The 18,994-nt window shown below is 39.8% G+C and overlaps 1 protein-coding gene across 2 annotated transcripts; it reads right to left on the bottom strand.

Annotated features, from left to right (window-relative positions):
- Nucleotides 1-5,791: 5,791 nt before the first annotated feature.
- klhl17 (kelch-like family member 17) lies at nucleotides 5,792-18,969 on the bottom strand. 2 transcript variants are annotated; one of them, XM_029507461.1, is made up of 12 exons: nucleotides 18,806-18,969; nucleotides 16,134-16,398; nucleotides 15,306-15,427; nucleotides 14,987-15,208; nucleotides 12,351-12,467; nucleotides 12,007-12,220; nucleotides 11,355-11,499; nucleotides 10,911-11,078; nucleotides 10,683-10,771; nucleotides 10,452-10,525; nucleotides 10,155-10,336; nucleotides 5,792-8,173 (listed from the first exon to the last, which is right to left on the bottom strand). In XM_029507461.1, the coding sequence occupies exons 2-12, from the start codon at nucleotides 16,345-16,347 to the stop codon at nucleotides 7,945-7,947; spliced, it is 1,776 nt and encodes a 591-aa protein (XP_029363321.1). In that variant the 5' UTR covers nucleotides 16,348-16,398; nucleotides 18,806-18,969; the 3' UTR covers nucleotides 5,792-7,944. The 2 variants fall into 2 exon arrangements, with proteins under 2 accessions (XP_029363321.1, XP_029363320.1); XM_029507460.1 differs by lacking the exon at nucleotides 18,806-18,969 and adding an exon at nucleotides 18,077-18,210.
- Nucleotides 18,970-18,994: the final 25 nt, after the last annotated feature.

Below are 18,994 nucleotides of genomic sequence, written 5' to 3' on the forward strand. Positions count from 1 at the left end.
AGGGCTGTAAAGTCAGACCGGTGAGACTGTGTCTGCGTAAAAGGGGTGGAGTTTTGGGTTGTGTTAAAGGCAGTGCGCATGTGAGTGTGTGTGTGTGTGTGTGTCTGTTTGTGTGATGAATAACCAGTAGGAATCACACCTTCTGTAAGATGCCTCTGTCTGTTAAATCAATCCCAACAACAAAGACGAGGGGTTCATGGAGAAGTGTGCCATTTCACACCTTCCAGGAGCCAAATGGGGCTCATTGTTGGGTCACCACTGCATTGAGTGGTCATTAAAGACAGTGGATGGTGTCTGTCAATCAGTGAGGAAGGATGGAGCTTCCATTGACATGCCCAGACATGAAAAATGCCTGCAGTCTTAAGTAGTCTTTTTATTATTGGTTCACATACTTGAAACACATCAGTCTCATTTTGAAACTTAAGTATCTGGGAAATTTTGTATTACGCATGTATGTATTTCATAGATTGGTTTTGGTCGAGTAATTGATAGTTAAATCTGTGTAGGCTGTAGAAATTACACAAAACATCATTGTGCTACATTAACTTAAGTTATGTCAGGTTTTCAAACTTTGTAAATGAGATTTTCTGGGTCTCATTTCACTTCACCTTCATCTTTTGTGCAGCTGCCTGCCTCATGGGATGAGATTGCAGGATGGTTTAAACAGGAAGCCTGTGTATTCAAAGGCTCTAATTTGCAAAAGGCAAGAAAGAGTAGTATGCAAAAATCTCTTGTTTGCATGCATGGAGTTTGTTCGTAAATGATATAACCGCCACTGAATTGTTAATCAACAAGTCTTTCAGGAAACACACATTTCTTCCTGCTAAAGGAACTAGTTGTGCTGAATACTATACTGAGTATACTATACTGAATACTAAATGTGTTTTAGCTTCCCAATGTAGATTTTTAGGATTTTTTTTTTTTTTAAGCACTTCAGCACACATGACACCAGCTAGAAAATAAAATCCCCCCCCCCCCCTCGCTCCCCGGTTAATAATCCCCTTCAGTGCACAGTGACAAGCGGTCTTATCAGCCAGACGGAGGACTCAAACACTCATGACTGTCTTGTGTTTGTTCATTAATTAGATCATTGTCTGTGGTGAGCCACCGAGCTGTAGTCATAAAATGAGGAGTGTGCTGTTCACTGCCAGGCAACTACAACCTGTTCAGCCGGATTTTAAAACGGATGCACTTGAGGCAGCACCAGACATCAGTCCGTTTAAAAACAGCAATGATGAAGTTGTATTTATCTCAAGTCACTATGAGAGAGTTTACAGTATTGTCCTACCAAACCCTGTTAGATCCCAGCGCTCAAGACAAGGGCTGGTAATTTAATCAATGAAGACCATTGATTGAACTTCATGTGTTAGAAGTGAATATAAAACCTGTTGGAAAGTGACTGATAAGATTTAAAGCTGATCAGTGAACTTGTCTAGTAGATAATGTCAACACAAATGAAAAAGGCTGCTTGCAGCTATTTCACAAAGTTGACTTGTACAACTGCTTCTTTGTCATAGTTGAGATATAATTACACAGAAGTAACTTGGCAATTATTCCAGCAAGAAGGGCTGTAATATCACTGGAAAAGGTGTGGATCACTACAATTATACCCTGACCTAACCCTATTTTGATACCAGCTACATTGTCAACTTGACTGAGATGGTCAGTTTCAGTTTATGAATCATAGGCTTTAAGGCTTGCAATTAAAACAAATGCCAGTTGTGGTCACTTTAGGGCAAATGTGTAAAATATCTTAGCTCCATGGAAAACTTTACTTATTCCTTCTGTTTACACAAGAATGAAAAGGACAATAATGGAATAACTGGCTTGTTGCCGTTTTTAATATAGGACAGTGTTACTCAAAACTCCTCTGTCTGTCTCTGATAATTAACTTAGGTCTTTCTAGCCCCTACTATTTTGTCCTATATCCTGTTTGGAAATTTTTTTTAAAAAAGCGAAATAATTGCAGTGTGTATTGGAGAGGGGAGGTAAAAGATGGGTACACAAGGAAATATCTGACTAGATGCAAACAATGATGAGTGTGTAAAACTGCAATTTTTTATGCACTGCAAGTTTGTAACATGTTTATCTTATTCTACAGATTCTTACAGGCAGATTGTATCAGAATAAACAGGAAACCGTAACTGATGCCATAGTTTGCTTTTCCTACCTGAACATAAAAACAAAAAAATTGAACACTGTTGTATAGGATGAACGTATTGTATTTGCTTTGGAGCCGTTGAAAGTAATCTGATTATTTTCCTGAGTAATCCCACTGATGTTCACATGTTTCTGCTTGTGAATCATCATGGAAAAGCAGTGTGATGGACTTGATAATACACGTAGCCTGTTGTGATTCACCTTTCTGTTGCAGTGTGCTCTAAATATGAGAACAAAAAACAGCCAGAGATTTTCACAATGAGGTCAATCCAGTTTCAGTTAGATCAGGTGATGTTCTTCTAGCCTTTTATCGTCAGCCAGCGTCAAAATATTTCCCAAGGATTTAATATTTCTTTTCATGGGAAATTAACAGTTTACTAGTACAGTGCCAATGGGGGCAAAACTGTCTCAAAAACTGGAACTAACTTAAAGCTTATGATATGAATATGTTTTATCTATGCTAGAAATCTCAAACGTGCATTAATTTGAGAGGATACATCTTATCCTATTTTTTGTCATTTAACAATACTTTAAAACCTTTCCAACTAATGACCAAATTCCAATTATCCTGAACTGTAATATATTACATATTAGCATGCTAACTATTAGCATGTTTAATTAATAAACTGTACAAAGGCAAATTACTGTCCAGCCATGGGTAAGATGCTAATATACTTAAAGAACCATAGTATTTAAAAGATATTACATTTAATCATTTGGCTTTTATCAAAAGTGATTTTCAGTGAAGCTGCAGTGTGGCTGTACAGTGAGTACTATATCTATTAAGTAAATTCAGTGGATCACATAAGTGGGTGCATTAACAATAAGAAAGTACAAAAAAAGTACAAAAATATTGAGTGTTGGCGTGTTTCTTGAAGACACAAGATTCGGGAACTTGTTTCACCATCTGCAGTACAGATGATGGAAAAAGAAGGACAATTATTCAGTCGGAGAAATTACAAAATTCCACATAGTGATGAAGGAGCTCAGGGTTGAATGATTGATTTTAAGTAGATGGTGCCAACTCTGTCACCATTAATGCAAATATTACTTGAAATGACTTGAAATTGATTTGGGCAACCTGAGGTAAATAAATTCTAACAATATATAACAATATATTGATGACATTTGATGACATTTGATGACATTTCAACAACAGCTCGCATAGCTGGCTATTAAATTAATAACTTTATATACCGTTTGCTGAGCAGCTCTCTGCTTAAATCAGACCACATGAACCTGTACCATTGTGATGAATATTAAATTATTTATTTTAAGTTTAAACTGTTTTATTTTATGCGTTGTATTACATATTACACAGAGGAAACATGAATACCACATCAAAATGCCATGCCCTGCATGTATGATGGGTTGAACTTTAGCTCTCTCCAAGAAGTCATTTGCTTGTGTTTATCCAGACTCAGCGGGTGAGAGCGGCGGTGCTAAAGTCACACCTCGGGCCACTAAAACAGAGTCTGGATATGAGGCCCCCAACATCAGGTGTCCAACAGAGACTCTGACGTGCCAAAGTTCTCACACAGGACGACCATAAAATATTCTTAATTTGAACCTTTCTCTCCTTTGAAGAAAAGATCAGTCAAAGTCAGATTGAGTGTTTCCGTGTCTGAATTCTGCAAAATCTCTTTTTGCCACAGACTGCAAGTTTGTCATTATACTAAACTTGTGAATAGACTATAGACATGCACTTAGCCCCTTGGTGTTGAAATTTTAGCTTTTTCTATTATTTACTTCCATTTATGGGAGAAGGCCACAGACAGTGTCAGCAACAAGTTAATTTACCATAGCACTTTTGACAACACGTTGGAAAAGATTGATGATTTCACTAGAATGGGCAACATCTTGACTTCCTTTCCTTTAATATAAAATGCTTGATAAATTTATCAGATTTTAAAACTAAAACTGATTAAGCTGGTTTGTCAGCCAAATATAATACATTGCAGTGCTCTCCTGTTCAGTTATTAGAGAAGTTAAAGTTAAGAGTCACCATCATTCAAAAGATGAACTTCATTAAAACCTTGCTACATTTTTCTCCTTCATAGTTTTCCTCATACTTTCTAAAAAGTGATCTAAAAAGTATATTTTTGTACGCGTTAAGTTGACTGACAATATGAATTGCTTCTACATTTAACTAAAGCTGAATTTTGAGTCATGGTCTATTAGAGCTGCTATGTGACCGCAGAGAGTTTTCCTGCAACGTGTTCTTCCTGTTTGTGCACCCAATACTGGTCTTCCACGAAACACACCTCTTGCTTGTGTGTGACTGAGCCTTCCATATTATTTCTACTATGAACACACTGGCATGATCTCTACAGCCGTAAATAGCTGTGGGCTGGCTGATTTTCCATTGCAAGCTTGCTCTTATCCTAAGTATCAGGTCAAAAAGTACATGATCCAGATGACACTTCAGTCCTTCCGGAGAGGGGACAGCGTCTCCAAGGCCTGATAAGGGCAGTGCAGTGGCTGACATTTGGGAGAGAGGAGAGGCTCCAGTGGTAGGAATCCTGGGAAGATGGAGGGAATGAACTGACTTGTACCCAGGATCAGTTGAAACAGCTTTCCCAGAGTGAGCACATACATGCAGGCAGGTTGTAAACCCATATGCTCCTTAACAGCAGCAGAGGTGAAGCGTCTTAACAGTCATAGTAATCAGATAAATGGGAATACAGTCCATGCACTACAATGACATGTAACAACAAAGCCACATTTTTAGTTTAAAAGGTTGACATGAACATGAAACTAGATTCCAACTGGATTCCAGTGAAAACTGTATAATTTCAGTGAAACTTCTGAAACCAGCATCCACATGTTTAATATGACTAAATGCACAATTTGTTGTGCCAGCCATCAGCCATCCTGAAAGCTCTCTTTAAGAACCCACACTTAGCTGCCAATGAAACATGTCAGAACAAATTATCAACTTTTCTATTGAAAAAAAAACCTGGGTCAAATGTTGTCAAACGTAGATACCATCATACTTTTGGTCTCACACTAATTTTTACAGTAAAAGTTACAGACAGTGCAATATTTAAAATGGAATTTCTCACCATAACGTTTTGATTTTGCGTCGTGTGTGTTTTGCAATGTGGATTCTAATGCATGAGTAGCAAAACTTCACAACACAGGCACAGTCTGCACAGATGTGTCTCCTTGTGTTGTCCTCAGAATGTACAGTTAAACCAGCTGTTTGTGCAGTCATGATCTTGTATTTTTCTCCTTCAGGCTTTGTGTGTTTTGGGAGAGGGAGTTTGTAGGTTTGAGTGTGTCCAGAGGCAGCCACAGGTGTGAATGCCGTGTGACTGAGGTCAAGAAGGGTAAAGTGAGAGTGTTCAGCTGTCTGCACAGATCACTATGAAAGGGGAGCATGTTGGGAAGGTACCGGGCAGCAGAGTATAGTGAACATAGCAACAAGCACTGTTAGTAACACAACTTTTAGGGGGTGTGTGTGTGTATTTGTATTTTCATTGGACATTTTGGCTGTTTCTATAGAGGGACATATAAGTGAGATGTTTACAGATGCAAAAATAAAACCTGATACTTTTCAGATAAATAAATCCACCCGTGTGTGTGTTTGTTGGTTGTATGTGGGTGGTCAAAGTTGTCAGGACAGCCATCACATCTGAAAACAATTTTATTTCTTATTTTTCTTTTTTACAGTGTATCGTATTGCTCCCTTTCTGCAATAGTGCAAAATGTTCCTCATAAATAACAAACATAAATAAACACATATCACCACATTAAGCACAAACGAAAAAAAAAAGTACAGTCATATTGAAATTGCACAAATGGAATACAGATAACCTTAGCAGTCTTTGTATTTACAGTTGGATCAGCAGAATGGAGGCAAAAGTCTTACGTGGTTTTGTGTACCTTTCTCTTTGAGTCTGTCCCTGACGCACAATGACTTTACAGAATAACCACATCTCCATAAGACCATCCCAGCCCCTATTCTACTGGCTCAGGCAATACATAAATGAAAAGTAAACGTAGTTTCAGATAAACAGAACTCAATCAAAAAAATCCTTCAAAACAAGGAAAAAAAAGGCAACTTCTCAGAAGTCTGGAATGGTATCACCACTGCCCAATAACTCAATAACTAACCCTAACTCAGAAGTTGACTCTTAACTGAGTCAAAAAGACTCACGTTATCCATTTATTGGAGGTTCTATAGCCAGTGTATGTGTGGTTAACTATACAGTAGCTCCTAGTTTATCTTAGTTGCAAAAAAGCTGGATCCATTTCAATAATGAGGTAATATAACAAGACACTACACTTGATGAGTGTAGAGGGGAATATGACAGCACCAAATGTTAACAATGTTACTCATTAGTGTCAATTGTCAGTATACTGAGGGTAAACTAGTAGTGGCAGCTTAAATGCCAGATGGAGCTGTAACAGGGAGTAAATGTTTAAAAACATGGAAAATGAGGTCATCGAAATTATTGACTGCTGTCAACGCTGGTCAATAAGTTTGCAGGCAATAGCTAATTTTTGCACACATGTAATGGACATAAGGGACAGTGTCACATGAAATTATGCTTGTGGCAGTGAAAAAACATCAAGGCATCAAAAAAATGAAATGAAATGCTGCAGTCAGTGCTCTCAGAATAAACTTCAAATTCACACTAGCTCAAACAACAACCTCTCACACTTGGACATTCTCTTTGTCATTTCTGTTGACAATATGCAAATGACACACCTAAATAAATATATAAAAAAAACTCTTAGACATAGTTCTACTCTGTTTCCTTCTCTGAGTATATTTAAAACTGAATATATTAGAATGTATTCATTTTTATAAATACATATAGTTTAATGTAAGTATTCTCTGCTTTTATTTTAAAAAAGAAAAAATAAAACTTAAAAATTCGAAACTTGCAGATCTGAGGGCCTAACTTATCTGTCATTGGTCTCCATGCTGCCTTGCAGTGTAGGAACAGTTTACAGCATTGCCTCTTACTGCCACCTAGTGTGGCATAGCAGCACTACAACCTTTTATCCTCCTGTTTGGAGTCAATGCCTGTGTGTAAACATGCATGGTAAAAACCAGTGAAACGCTACATTCCATTTTTTTTTGTTAACACTATTGCAAAAAAATATTGACATAAAAAAGGGACAGCAAAATTAAACCAAAAACATTTACATCACACATGACAGAATAAAGTGTCCACGTTTCACGATGAGTGTTTCAGTGGTTGGAAAGAAAGTGAAGCTTGAGGAAAGACTGATCACTCTTCACACAGCTTTATCCAGGAATATCTTTGTACCCATGAAGAGAATGGGAGCTGGTATCTATATGGTGGAGCTGTACAGTGGAATTTCAGGCATCTGGATAGTGCAGTCCAGAACTATTGGCACAGTTTGTGAAAAGCAGCCAGATTATGTTGAATTGACATAAAAAAAAAAAAAAAATTTTTGGTGCATCTTTCAGTCATCATCTGGCGTCCCTCAACATAAATATGAATTATTATAAACATCTAAATAACATTTTAAAGAAATTTCCAATATTTTTAAACTAAAATTCTGCTTAGGTTGCAAATTTTTAAACCAATAATGGCAAATTTTTACCAAGGATGCCATTAATTCTTGAGGTGACCCAATATTAATGAAATCAGGAGCCTCACCATTCATCTTTCTCTTCTCCCCCTTCCTACATCATCTGTCCTCTTCTGCCTCCCCATCTCAAACAGAGCAGTTGCGTCTCTTCCCAGAGCCAGTCTGGGCTGTAGTAGCAGAGGCTGAGCTTAGCCAAGCAGTGGCCCCGTGTCAAAGGCTGGTGGAGGAAACCGAGAGGGTGGGCGAGGAGGGCGGAGGGAAGTTCAGCAGCTCCAGCACTGCCACGCCTACGCTGCTGCGCCGTGTGAACATGCAGGAGGCCGCCACCCATTTGTTGCTGCGCGGATTGTATTTCTCAATGGAGTTGAGACTGGAGCTGCCATCATTACCTCCAACTGCGTATAACCATCCGTCCATAGACACCAGATCATGGGTGCTCCTGGAAAGAGGGAGAAAAATCTGATTGAGAATATACCATTTCTGCTTGTAGTTTTTCAATGTATAATATAATTATTTCTGCTTTTTCCTTAAACTTTCTCGCGCTAGGTTTATTATAGGCTGCCATTAAAAGTCAGGTTTTTTTCATTTCCCTGGCTTTGTATTATATTCACAATATGCAAGCCCACGGTAAGCAAACAATCATCTACTTAATTTAAAAAAGATACTGATGCTTCCCCCTGCTGCCATACAGTTTGAGGACACGAGGAAGGGCTAATAATACTGTACTTTATTTCTTTATTACTTTAATTCATCACAACTGAGGGCCAATGGAAATAAAAACACACCCTTTTCAGATTTTCAGTAATTATTGAGATAGAGATGCAACATTATTTGGACCCAGTTAATCATTCCAAAATGTTTTAACATCAGTATGTGCTGAACGTGGCTATACAACAATGACAGATGAGCATTCATGATGTTCAAAAAATGATGTTTTTGGACTGTGGAAATGGAGCCTCTGCTAGACAAGAAAAGCACCAAAGACAAACAGCAGATTGACATACGAGTTATTCATGGGGCTATGCCATCAATTGTTGTGTAGGAACAGAGAAACCTGACTCACAAGTAAGATATTGTGTGTGTGTGCATCTGGTGCCTGAAGACAATCTGCTGATGTTCACAAATCAGACTATGTCTCTAGCTCCCCTCCCTGATGCAAATCTTGTATCGATATGAAGCTGTGACGGTGAACTTGTCAACTTGCTTTTATAATCAAGACAAGTTTCATCCTCTAAAGGAAAAGAAAGAAACAACTGTTGCAGAAAATAGGTCATTCGATGATTATGCTCTAAGAATGTTTTGGCAGTAAGTAAGATTCAGATGTGCCAAATCCCAGGCCTCAAAAAGCAAAGATTTCCCACAAATAATCATAGCAGGGAGTCTCGTTTGACAAGTTTAATACAGACAGCAGTGGAGTGTTTACCCTCTGCCTGACTTAAGAGAAATTGGTGTTTGGACCATCCATCTTTTCTGACTAAGGTGCCATATGAAGGATAAGAAGGATAAAAACTGGGCAGACTGGATAGACCAAAATCTTGAGTGCACTTGATGCCAATGGATTTTATCATATCATTAGCAAGGGATGAACTTGTGCACTGGAAATAGCAGGACAGGGTTTTCTTGATAGCTTAGCTGGCTAAGGTGCGTCTCGGTTAAATTCCCTGGATTCATCTCAGATCTCAAAAATGTGACCATAAGACACATAGCAAAACTCTGTATAGACTGTAATGGATACTTTAAATTGGCAAACATAACGCAGCTGTGTGACTGATGAGGCTCAAATTTTAAAACAGGTACATTTCTACTTTTGTGATCTTGCCTACTCTGATAGCTCTCATCTCTGAAATCTGACCGTAAAGCCAAACATTTATCTCTGCAGCATGCACATCTTTTGTGGCTTTTGATTCTCGTGTTGAAAGTTAATTGTGGCCATTGCAAATGTTGACTTTGCCCCATTGTTAAAAGCGTTTGGGGTCTACTTAATTTTTAACAGCTCATACTTTCTCTGGAAATGTAACTGCCTGTTCTATTCTGTAACTTAATACAAAGTTAACAGTGTTTTGCTGTTAGTCTTTGGTTCTCACTTTAACCCATAGCTGCTAATTAACCCTTTTGCAGCTTTAACAAAATCAACAATTTGTGATTGTAGGTCTTTTGGGAAATGTGGTTTATCAGCAAATGCACCAGTGAAACTTTTGAGCAAACTTCAAATGTTAAGAGTGTTTTTTAAGGGTTAAAGTAGCAATAAATAAATGCAATTTCAGACGGTTCACTTGCTTTTCCCTTCCAATAGTTAAGTATTTATTGATTGAAAATTGATCACAAATTACTATTTTCAATAAGACCGTGACTCACAATTGCAATATCTGTGAAAATACTCACAGTAGGATGTCTTTGTTTCGCATTTAATTTAGACTAACCTGCGTATGTTCATGGGGGCAACTGCCTCCCAAGTGTTGGTCTTGGGGTTGAAGCGCTCCACTGAGTTGAGGCAGCTAGTGCCATCATTGCCTCCTGCTACGTACAGCATGCCGTCCAGCACAGCCACTCCAGCACTGCTGCGCCGACTCAACATGTTGGCAATGGCTGTCCATGTGTTGCTCTGTTCAATAGAATCACAAGTTATATTTGCATGTTTCTTTCTTCCACACTCACCTGATCTAAACCAGGACACAGACAGCTTATTTCGATGATAAATGTAACGGCATACAGTTTACCTGTGGATCATATTTCTCCACTGTTGCAAGATGTGAGGAGCTGTCATAACCTCCCACTGCATACAAGCTGCCATCTGGAGGAGAAAAGGGAGTTGACGCTCAATATAAATATTAGCAGTCAAATACCAAAGAGGCAACTCCCAGTTTATCTCAGGTATTAAAACATATAGAGTGAAACATAAACAGTAGGGCAGCTCGCTCATTATGTTTTCTTCTCTGTAAAATTCCTACCCAGTGTTGCAACTCTGACATATCTTCTACGTGTGCTCATGGCAGCAATTGAGGTCCATGTACTGGTCAGAGGGTCATAACGCTCTGCACTGTGAAAGGAGAAAACGTGCATTCAATATAATAAGACTGGAATGCTTTCCAATACACTGAGATGAACTTTCCTCATGATCTGGTCTAGAAAATCAAAGTGTTCTGTGATCATCACCAGAATTTCAGTCTTATGTATACCTGTTGAGACAGGAAGCTCCATCATAACCACCAGCAGCATACAGCAGCCCGTGCAGGACAGCTACACCCAAACAGCTGCGCCGTGTTCCCATGGAAACCTCAGGTTGCCAGGAATTAGTGATGGGGTCATAAGACTCCACAGTTGCGAGGTCTGAGGTGCCATCATACCTGAGGATATGTAGATAAATGAACCAGAAGAGCTTTGATAATCCAGTCATCATTGTGTTACCTCTAATAACGCTGAATAATATTAAACAACAACAGAAGTACAATCCCCCAGGATCATTTTACATCCAAATTACCTGCCTGCCAAATCTTCCTGCTTGTAAAAGTCACATTTAGCTCATTTTATACTAATAATAGCAGCTCTGTTTGAATGAAAGAAAAGTTGGAGGGTTGACTAGTTTGAGCTGAAAGGTCAATATTATGGTTCTCATCACTCACCCTCCAACAGCATAGAGTCTGTTACCAATGGCTGCCACGCCCACCCGTGCCCGCCGAGTTGACATGGAGGCAACCATGTGCCAGCGGTCTGTCCTGGTATCGTACGCCTCACAGTCTCCATGGATGGCAAACAGGCTACCACCACCTGCGACATACAGTATTGTGCGAAACTGCTTTAAATTCAAGCAGTAATGTAAAAAGGAAATTTCAATAATTTGAGCATGGTGACTTTAGTTAAATTGTGCTGTATATTTACTGGTAATTTAAAGATTCCTGGCTCAGTGCAAATACAAATGAAAGTTTTCTGGCTTCAGACAAAAGACACAACTTGAAATGAACTTTTATATTTTAGTTATGAAAGAATTTTTTATGTTTTCCAATCCCATAGCACCACTGACTAATTTAAACTGATAATTTCACATACATTTACAAAAAAAGCACTTAAACCAAATAATGATTAATCATATGAAGATTACTCATCTTCAGCAAAGCAACAAGTGGATTTAACAGTTTGTTGCATTTCATTTTCAGTTACATTGATTACGGGAAATGTTTTATTTCACTGTAAAAATACATTTATTTGTACAGTTTATGTGCAACAGAATATGTGTGGTTAGTGTACCCTAGTGGGTACCTTCAGGAGCACACTGACCAACGGCGAAGAGTACAGGGCTGGCGCCCTCACAGCGTCGGGGGCGTGTTCGGCTGTTGCTGAGGACTCCCCTCTGCTCTGGCATCAGGTGGTACTTCAGAGCCTCAATCAGTAGATCCTTACACTCTGAGTGATGACGCACCAGCAGCTCCGTATCCACATTGCTCATCAGAAAGTCTCGCCTCAACAGTGGCAGGCGTACGCACTTCATCAGCTGACAAGGACAGAGGATGGTCGGAATAGTTGGGATCAGGATGTGGTAACGAAGCCAACGTAATGGGGTTTTTTAAGTAATATGGTAAAAGAGAAAAAAAGTCAGCCTCGAGAGATGGGACATATTTTACCCAAGGTACATGTTGCCTGCGTCCATCTATATCATGTTTCACCCAGCTCAACACTGCCCGGTATACTTCCTCTTCAGATGGCACATTGAGATTGTCACTGGAGATCAAATCCAGGACCTGAATAGAGAGAACAAAGCAGATGGGAAAAGACTTCATAAATGATTTACAAGAGCAGTCTTCTTAGATTTAAACTTGCATCATGTTTAATTCAATTGGACCGTCAGATATGCACTTGCTGAAGAGGTAAAGGCGTCTTGATCCACCATGTCGACACATAGCAAGTAATGCACATTAGCTACCGACAGACTTAACTCAACAAACAAATTCAGGTACAGTGTGGAAGAGTTACTGCCTTTCTTCCTTCTACCTCTCTGACTTGCCTTTGTTTACTCTATCCAGACTGATATTTGACCGGATTGCTAGTGCTTTATTTTGTCTGCCTAATTTAATTGACTCAATTATGGAAAAATAGAGCAAAAATCTTTTCAGGCGCCAATTTTTTACTCTGATCAATAAGCATAAATGACTGTGCAACACATTAAACTGCCATTGCCTGGGCACACGTGTATGTGTGTGTGAGACACAATGACTGCTGCAGTCTGAGTGTCTGGCTGGCTCTGCTCCCAGATCAACCCAAAGCTGGCAGAGCTGGGTGGGGCCAGAGCAGCCAGCTGCTGCTCGTGCTCCTGCTGCTACTGTCTGCTGGCCAGATCAGGGCAACAGTTAGCAGCCTCCACTAATCCACAGTCCCCCAGAGGAATAATGCTACTGCTGCCCCACCCTACAGTTCCTCTTAGCTCTGCATGCTGGGCACCATCTTACCTCAAAAAACATAAAAGTGTAAGAAGGAGATATAAAATGCCTATCAGAAAATATTAACTGACTTTGTGGAGTGAGAGGTGTATAAATGAGGTTTTCAGTTAAATCACGATGCACGCATGTAATGCTACATCAGTGACGCATCACCGGAGCAGGCTAGTTAAAATCCTGTCATGCCTTGCCATTTCCTTCATAGACCAACCAAAGAAATATGACGCATATTTCTCATCCCCATGCACTCAGAGTCCTTTAGAGCAGCCAGTACATAAATCCAGATCTGCAGATTTATGACCCGACAGCTGCTGACTGAATGGGCGGTATACCAGAGGGAAGGCTGAGACAGAACGATAGACATGAAGAAAAGAGAACAGTCTATTTTAATCAGCCTTTATGCTGTTTAACTTTTACTGTATTATTTTACTTTGCACACACTCACACTGTAGATCCATTCTCAAGGCCTTGGAAGCAAGAGGAGAGAATCTCTGTGTTTTATTCTCATGGAGCACAGTCTCTTCAGTGCTGTGGTGAGAAGATAATGCGAAAGTGATGCTGGCAGCTTTTTTATTTCCTGTCAGTGCAGCTTTAATTCTTTGTCACCTGACATGGTTCAACAGGCATTTGTCTGAAATAGACGCCATTTTGCATAAATGGCGTTCTTCTCAACATGTATAGCTTTTTTGGATGTAGCCATTTTTTATTTAGATTTTTTTCCAAAACATAACACACAACAGATGGGAAAGGAATTGTTCAGTGCAGTGGTGTTATAATATTGTTATTATTGTTATTGTTGTTGTTGTAAATTACGCATTGAAAGCAGTGTATTGATTTTAGGTGAGAGGTTGTCCTTTCCTTTAAATTTGGATTAGCCACGGTGCCTTGATTGTTTCATTATTATTTACTGGGTAGCTTTTCTATAATCTATGCAACCTTTTTTAAGAAAGCCCTATAAAAGAAACACTCACTCTCAGGGTTACAGTGAGGCAGCTGTGCGGTTCTAATAGTAGTAGCTGGTGGTATGTGCCTTCTTTAAGGCCATTGCTGCTTAGGCTAATAGCTAATACTGAACTAGTTTGCCTGAAATTAACCTTCATTTCCCGCCATAACATGACAGAATAAATAGGAGTAAACTAGTACAACCAAAAAAGAAACTTCTATTGAAACCTTGAAGAGGTAAGCAATGGTCTTCTATAAACAGTACAGCATCTTTGAAAATGTCACTGGTTCTGCCTAATTGCCCCTCTCAGGGTAGAAACCACAGCATTGCCACTGCTGGGCCTATCTGATGAATAAGAGATAGTTTGTCTAAGTTGATGTGCCAGATAAAGAAGTCCATGGAAGCACACTGGGGAGATAAAACCACAAGAGACAGTGATTGATGCAGCTAGCTGAGGAAGAGGAGAGGAGAGGTTTTCTAATGAATGTTAAAAACACTAGAGCATGCTCATGGCCACTTCCCTTGGGGAACGTACATGGTGGTGAAAAACAAGACTGCTGTCTTTGGAGACTACTGTGCTCAGAATACTCTTTTTTTTTTTGGTTGTTTTTTTTAAGTGCAAATAATACGCAGGAACAAAATTAAATGCTCATGACTAGTACTGCACGTGCATCATCTCTTTTATTGTCCACATTTCTAAGGAATTTGATGTGTTAAAGAGGCGTAGAAAGGACCAATTTTCTTAACCTAAAAGTTAATTGTCTGTTGTGAATTTATAATGAATGACATGACACACAGAAAGCCAACAGAGCCTATGATATATCAGAAAATGTTCTACTATTACAACTGATACAGAAAGAAATGGAAAAATTATCTCCTCTACCTGTTTCAGTGGCAGCAACATGAACTCCTCTGTCTTGGACACTTCAACAAAGTGCTGGAGGACATACTTGTGTGCTGACTTGAGCAGGTCACTACAGGAGTGCGTGTCAGCAAACCCTCGGATGCCGAGACAGTTGGACGGGTCCAGCTGGCTGAGAAGGAACTTACAACAGGCGTCCCGCACGCCGTTGAGCTGCAGCAGGCTCGCTGCTGGAAGCAACGTCTAGCAGTTACAGGTAGAAATATACTGTGAGTTTGCTGTGCTTGATCAAAAGTCAAAACTATTTTTTTTTCTCTAAACATGAAATCTTATACTATACCTGCACATTGCCCTCCCCAACCACGATCTCGGCTGTATAGGCATACTGGACTAGCTGCTCCAAAGCCTGAGGGTCGATGTCATGAAGGGTTACGTGGGTCTGTCGACTTTCCGACATCTCATCTGTTTGACCACAGAATAAAAGCTGTTACATTTTGCTGTAAGAACTAGGAAAACTTTGGCCAATATAACAAAATTCCCATTTCTGTTGTGGTGGTGGTGTACAGCACCTCTCTAAATATCAGTACAGTTCATGTGGTGCTTTCTATTGAACGTAGTATAGTTTTATATTTTTGAATATATATAATATATACACTCTTGTGCAATGTGGCTGTTCCTGCAGAACAGTGAATCAAAAAGTTTCACATCATCAAAGGTTTCATTTAGTTTGCAGGAGCTGCAACATAGTGCCTGCAGGGTAGCAATGATTTTGTTGTTTCAATGATCATGAAAGATGAGCAGATTCTTTTAAAAAGGGGCGAATTACAGACTGGGTCAGATGAGTAGAAGCAAGATAGACAATTGACTGTATGGAGACACATTGTACCCTGACAAGGATCTAGTATCAGGAAGAAATCTGAGACAAACACACATCTCCTCTGGCCACCTATTTCCCAGACAGGAAGACAGGGAAAGAAAGTAGTGATGAATTTGTTGACATTCATTGTGCACAGAAATTGTTGCGTCATCAAACATTAAGCAATTGGGCAAATGGTGTGCAGTTTGATATATGGCATGCCTTCTGTATTTCAAAGATTATAAACGTGAAAAGTGAAGTAAAAGCGCTGGCATGTATAGGAATAAATCAGACACCAAGCACCGAACTTACTCGTAAACATAGCGTGGAAGTAGGGGCTGCAGGATGCCAGCACCACTTTGTGCGCCTTAATTTCTTTGTTGGAAACATGGAGCACAATGTCACACAACAGGCCGCGCTGTCGCATCCTGTTCATGGACACGAAAGAGTCGTGGTAGTGGCGCTTTGAGTTGTGGGAGATGCTGTGGCCATCACGGTTGAGCAGCTGCATGCCCCCTTCCATCATGATGCCTGATGTGGCAGTCACGGGCTCTTGCCTGGGCCACACTCTGGGCAACTGTAACCCCAAGAAAACTGGTAAATTTTTTTAATCATGCAATATTATTTAAAAGTAAATACTATTATAGTCATTATCCTGTAAACATGTATTTTGTTTTAGAAAAGTCTTCCATTTGCAAGAGCTTAGTTTACCAGGTGGGATGCAGGTGTTATGACAAGCGTCCTGAGCAATTATTGTACCTGCTGTTACTGTTATAGCATCCATCTTGACAGTTAAGACAAGCTGAACGCCAGGATGACAGAAATATTTACATCATTACAAAGCATAATAGGTTGGCTGACTTGAATTTTTGACATAAAATCTCAATGTGACAATCAACCTAAGATGAGTGTTATTCAAGTCAATGTGATTAGATAAACCAAGTCAGTCCACTGAATAAGGAGTCTGCAAAGACTCATGACTAACAAGTTTAATTGAACCAGAATTAGCTGTGAGCCCACTCCCACCTCATCCTAGCTACAGCCTCGGGAGAGAAGGCAGGGTGGGTGGAGTGAAGGATGCAGCCTGAGTTGGCCTTTTCCTTTGTAGTCGTTGGTGCCCTGTGCTTGGATGGAGAACACGCTAGAGAATGTTGCATAATCATCATCACGTGGCATTTTAGTTGTCTGACAAATATGCCCTGAGACAGATTGCTGTAAAAGGAAAACTAAGTGAGAACCAAATTTGAAATATCACCGAACTAAATAATTTTTAGGAAGAAAATGTTTTCACTCAAATATACTGAATTTGATGTACCGATATCTTAGAAGGGAAGGAGAATAGGAAAGTGGGCAGAAGCGGAATGCACAAAAAAAATTTTAAAAGGAATGTAAGCTCCTGCATAGATAATATGCTGTTTGAAATACTCTTAACTGGCTACATAAATAAAGTTCTTTCATACCTTATGACCTTTCATGATAGCTATTTTATCCTACAGTTGATGTGCATAAAGTTCACTCATCATTACATTACATTTTCTTTTTTCAGTGTTCATAAATAAAAGGAGCAGTTTCTATGACAATAACAGTCAGTAAATCCCAAAAAACTAACAGCCAATATTTAAACACCACAAAGTGCTATTGATTCTAATAAAGTTACGTTTCTCTCAAGTCCAATGGACTGAGGACAATGCATGGTAATAATGTTGTCATCTGGCAGTCTTTCAACTAAATACTCTGCAGGGTCCCACCAAGGGCCATCTCAAATGTCACCACAGCTGCTTGGCGACTGGCTTTGAGTCCCATTTTCCAAAACAAAACAGACCACAAAAAAAGAAGGGGGGAAAAAAAAAAACACAAAACAAACACAAACACATCACCCATGTTCCTCTGGCAGGAAACCATCTGCTCTTATAGACAAGGAAATAACATGAGACAATGCTGCACACCCAGACGGGATACTCAGGAGGTTGGGGCAGACCTCAGTACGTAACTGCCGTTAGTTAAACCTGATCATCTCAGGTATGTCTCTGGAAATGCCCTCAACCCTCTCTGGCTCAAAATCTTAGCTGTCATCCACACAAACCTAGGGTAGACAAGGTTGATGGGTAAACAAATGTCACCCTGTAATCTCTTTCCGACAGAAGGATGTTTCTGTTCATGTGATCTGGAGAAGCCCCAACCCCCACTCTATTTATTTTGTATAACAGCATCTATCAGCTGCAGCAATACAGAGAATCAATGTGTGATTTCCTTACCGGTGGCTGTGTTGCAGTTATCTCGGGACACACTGTCTTCCCCACAGTGATGGGAAATAAATCGTCAGCTGTCGCAGTCAGATTGGTTTAAATCTGGTACCAGTGTCTGGTTATCTGGCCATATTCTGATTCGCGTATAGGAGATATGAAGAAAGCGTCTGTTTTGTGCTGTATGCAGTTGACGTCAATGCAAAAAACGGCATAAAAGCGGACTTCGGTTTGTTAAGGTGGAGCTCGACCTGCCGCAGGTGTAAAAAGCAGCGCTGCTGCTGTAGCTCATATGTGGCTCCAAAGGACGACGGAGACGGACATGAAACACGCATGGAATTAAGTCTAAACCGCAAATATCGATAGTCGGCAATTTATGTTTATTTATTGAGATGGGAAATATGCGACCTTAAATGCCCCATTTTGTTTCGTTGGAGTCCGGAAGTGCGCTCAATAAAGACGTCTACGCTACCGCGATGGGCGGGGTTTAGTTTAGGAGGAACAGGTCTGGTTAAAGGCTGAAGTATTAGCAGCTTCTGTTAATATACACAAGAAATTAAATGGAAAACAATTAATAACTACCCAATCTATAACATGCACACTATGGTGTATTACTTATTCATTCATCGGGCTTCTATTAAAATAAAATAAACCCAACAACCGTTAACGTTTTCGTGTGGGCTAGCCGGATTAGCTAGCGTTCGCTCTGCCCAACAGCCGATTTAAACCAGCAGCACTCACCACCAGCCGTCGACGGTGTTGTTGTGACAGCAGCGGTTTCTTCCTGTCCGTAAGCTTGCCCAGCTTTGTAGGTGTGTAAGGTGACGGACAAGCACAAAATAGATAATTTCTCCCCTGTCAGTGTCTGAATCAGCTGGTTAGTTCATTTAAACCTTACGTGCAGCACCAAAACACTGCTCATTCTAGTAC

This window comes from Echeneis naucrates, chromosome 7 (genome assembly GCF_900963305.1).
Source record: "Echeneis naucrates chromosome 7, fEcheNa1.1, whole genome shotgun sequence".
Classification (NCBI taxonomy): domain Eukaryota; kingdom Metazoa; phylum Chordata; class Actinopteri; order Carangiformes; family Echeneidae; genus Echeneis; species Echeneis naucrates.

What these genes read in the sequence shown, in the direction of transcription:
- klhl17 (XM_029507461.1), bottom strand. Translation starts at nt 16,347, where the DNA reads ATGATGGAAGGGGGCATGCAGCTGCTCAACCGTGATGGCCACAGCATC. An exon ending in CTTCCACGCTATGTTTACGA is followed by an intron (nt 15,428 to 16,133) that starts GTAAGTTCGGTG and finishes GTGGTCAAACAG; the next exon opens with ATGAGATGTCGGAAAGTCGA. An exon ending in TGTCAGAGTTGCAACACTGG is followed by an intron (nt 10,526 to 10,682) that starts GTAGGAATTTTA and finishes TTTCTCCTCCAG; the next exon opens with ATGGCAGCTTGTATGCAGTG.